Source organism: Erpetoichthys calabaricus, chromosome 3 (assembly GCF_900747795.2).
Source record: "Erpetoichthys calabaricus chromosome 3, fErpCal1.3, whole genome shotgun sequence".
NCBI classification, from domain to species: domain Eukaryota; kingdom Metazoa; phylum Chordata; class Cladistia; order Polypteriformes; family Polypteridae; genus Erpetoichthys; species Erpetoichthys calabaricus.
The window spans coordinates 274,352,103-274,355,247 of NC_041396.2; the positions used below are offsets into that span (position 1 = coordinate 274,352,103).

Here is a 3,145-nt window from a genome sequence, read left to right on the forward strand (position 1 = left end):
CTCCCCGGAACTTTGTTCCTGGCCCAAATGTACATAAAGAAACACATTCAAATAAGATTTAAAAAACCACCCCCACCACACAACTTTCCACTTCTGTCCTAGTTCATTTTATATTTTGCATCAAATAGCAAAGCTAACACTCGCTGCAGGCTCTTTTGGACAGGAGCTCAAGCCTTCACCTTTCCCACCAAAGCAGCAGACCGGTGTATCCTACCCAGTATTCAAAAGAGGATTAAATGTCACCTCCACAAAATGCACTACACAGTTCATGTAGGAAGTTACTTTTTATTAAATGTATAAACTGTTCTTTTTGCTTTCCTGTAAACTACTAACAGAAGTACAGCAACACAGGAGACAGCCAGCACCCCTACAAGAGCTCCAAGCACAGAATCCTGGAAGGTGGAATCTACAAGAGAAAAAAGAAAAATGGCACATTAAGTCCCATTTGGTAAGAAGTCCAGCTAGGGGCCTGAGGGGAGAGAAACCCATTCCCCAACCCCCCAAACCTCACTTTGCAGATTACATGAGCTAAAAGGGATAATTGTATTTTACATTTAAAAATACACACATCCCCCCCAAACACACACTACCTAGGGAAGCAGAGGAGTGTGCCAAGGCTAAAGGTGATTTAGCCTCCAGAAAGAACGGCCCCACAGAAATGGTCTTCTCCCATCCGGCTGGTGTACCCCATTTACCTGGGGAGAAAAGGTAAAGAAGAAAAAAAAAAAGATTGCATATCCAAGACTAGTCTCCATAGAAGCCTGTTGTGGCAGTCACTTACTTGCTCTCCTGGGTCGGAGTCTTTGTGACCCAGAGCCCCTCCTAAAAGGAAGGGGGCTGGCACAGTTTGTATCACAGCAGCTACATACATCATTCCCATCCACAGAACTCCACCTAAAGAAGCACAACAACCAATCAAAACCAGCCACCTTGTTTGTACAGGGGCAGCCTCATCCTCTCCAGTTACTTACTGGTTCAAAGCAGAGATGTAAGAGCAATCCTTGTTCAAAGAATCAATGTTACCCGATGCCAAGGTCACCTTCAGATGGCAAGTGATGAATATCTGGAAGCAGAGATGCAAGACACTCCCATCATATCTGGATATATTAAAGTTATTCCTCTAAGAGGGGAGGGAAGAAAAAGACTTACTGAATTAGTAGTTAAGCCATAAAATCTGAACGCATCCAGTTTAAACTGAATTACAGACTGTGCAATTCTGGGGGACATGAACTGGGAATTTGAGCCTGTCAGTTTGCTGTCCATGAAGCACCTGCAATATACCACAAGAACCATAGTGACAGTCCTAGCAGATATGGGTGGGTGTGAGCATTGGGTTTTAAAAATGCATTTGTCAAATAATTTAAGGCTGGGGCAGATTTATTGGAACACACTACAGGGGCCATATAGTTAAACCAGTATCTGCCAGAACTGTCAAGGCATACCCACCCATTATTACCAATGAATGTGTAAGCTGGGACAGATGCATTGGACCCAGGAGTGGCCACACAGTTGTCCACAAAGATACGCAGAGGCACGTGGTTAGTGGTGTCCACAGAGGCTTGGAGGTTAATGAGGTCTCCAAGGAAGAAGGTGTTGGATAGACTTGGCCCACTCCAGTCACCTGCAGACAGAATACAAGGATTTGATGCCACAAAAAGAAATGTAAAATTAGTTTCACTGGTAGAAATTGAAGCCTCTTACTGCTCATTACAATGAGAGAGAAACCCAGAATATCTTCAGCAGATATTGTAGAGGCATATGGAACCCAAGTTGGGCTTAAAGGATTGCTGCTTACATTGTGTTGCCTACAGAGAGACAGAAGGAGCTTTAAAAGATTTACAAGCCAAGTGGAGGAGGAGGTTGCAGGGGATGACAATTCCTTGGGCAGTATATTAGATTAACCATTTCCAAAGTCTTCAGTGCTGTGCCAAAGTTTCCAAAAAGGGCACCTTACCTGGTGTAATGGCATTCAATCTGTACCACTGCAGGATTTGTTCTTACGATAGGAAGACCATCAAGCTGAGAAGGGTTGTATTCAATTGTGAAAGTGTACACAATTTCACCAGCCAGCATCTAAAATATGATACACATTTAGTATTCTCCTGTGAGGTAGTGGTTAAGATTTTTATATTGGCACAATGGGTTGTTGCTCCCCTCCCATATTAGCAGTAGCATTCCAATGCCCATATTCTTGGGCACTGCTCATTAAATTGGTCATGTTGACCAAGCTTAATGCAGATGAATGACTGCTAGTCGATTTTAAAATTAAAAAAAAAAGTCAGTGTCTCCAAATGCTAAGGATTAAGGGAGGCCACATCTCCCTTTGAAAGGAGCATTGTGCCAAATGCTTAACTAGCTATGGCATGGTGTCCTCCGTGGAAAAAACATTCAACACTTATAGTTGAAATGTTGCTACTGGCAGGCAAAGGGCTGAACAAGATTTATAGTGCACAAAATATTTACTGACCACAAGTTGTACATTTTGAAGTCATTAAAATGAATGACTTTTAGGTTTATGCAGAAGCTGCAGAATCAGACACAGAAGAGAATTAAAGTTAGTTGCTACTATTTAAGGGTAATTTTCAAAAGTTCTACATTGAACTGGGGGGGGGGGGGGGGGGGGGTGTTACTGGTTTTAACAAATTACACCACACAAACTACTAGGCTCCAAGACATCCATTAAATGGATAAACTTGATATAAAATACTGTACACACAGGAAGAAGACAGTCACTTTACAACAAAAGCAACTCACCTCTACTGTGCTTCCACAACCCTGCAGAGGAGCCTCAATCACAAAGTACGTTGAAGCGACCTGGCTGGATACACCGCACCCACCCATTGAAAGATCAGAAGGCTGGACCAGCTTTTGGATACCAAGCAAGTCTGGGCTGATGGCGACAATCACATCACTGTCAGTACACTGAGCAGTTACGGTACGTGTAGTGGCAATTCTCCCCTCAGGAGGCGCAATATAACGCACTACCGCCAGCTTTTGTTCTTCTGTGAGAGGCCAGCGTCCTCTGAACTGAGGCTGAGCAAAACCATTGGCCAGTAAGAGGGACAACAACAACCCTACTACAGCCATCTGACTCATGCACGCACAGTCCATAAACACTGCTAGAGAAGAAAAACAACGAAAACAA

General features: G+C 43.4%; 1 protein-coding gene across 1 annotated transcript; it reads right to left on the reverse strand.

The window, feature by feature from the left end:
• Positions 1–269: 269 nt before the first annotated feature.
• Positions 270–3,145, reverse strand: LOC114648966 (zona pellucida sperm-binding protein 3-like). The gene is made up of 9 exons (XM_028798327.2): positions 2,755–3,145; positions 1,955–2,073; positions 1,702–1,805; positions 1,447–1,621; positions 1,150–1,270; positions 972–1,063; positions 782–894; positions 591–695; positions 270–406 (listed from the first exon to the last, which is right to left on the reverse strand). Exons 1-9 carry the CDS (start codon positions 3,109–3,111, stop codon positions 279–281), a joined length of 1,314 nt encoding a protein of 437 aa, XP_028654160.1. The 5' UTR covers positions 3,112–3,145; the 3' UTR covers positions 270–278.

Coding starts and splice junctions, on each gene's coding strand:
- LOC114648966 (XM_028798327.2), bottom strand. CDS start 3,111: ATGGACTGTGCGTGCATGAGTCAGATGGCTGTAGTAGGGTTGTTGTTG. Junction 696..781: donor ACTCCGACCCAGGAGAGCAA/GTAAGTGACTGC, acceptor TTTTCTCCCCAG/GTAAATGGGGTACACCAGCC. Junction 407..590: donor ACACTCCTCTGCTTCCCTAG/GTAGTGTGTGTT, acceptor TTTCTCTTGTAG/ATTCCACCTTCCAGGATTCT.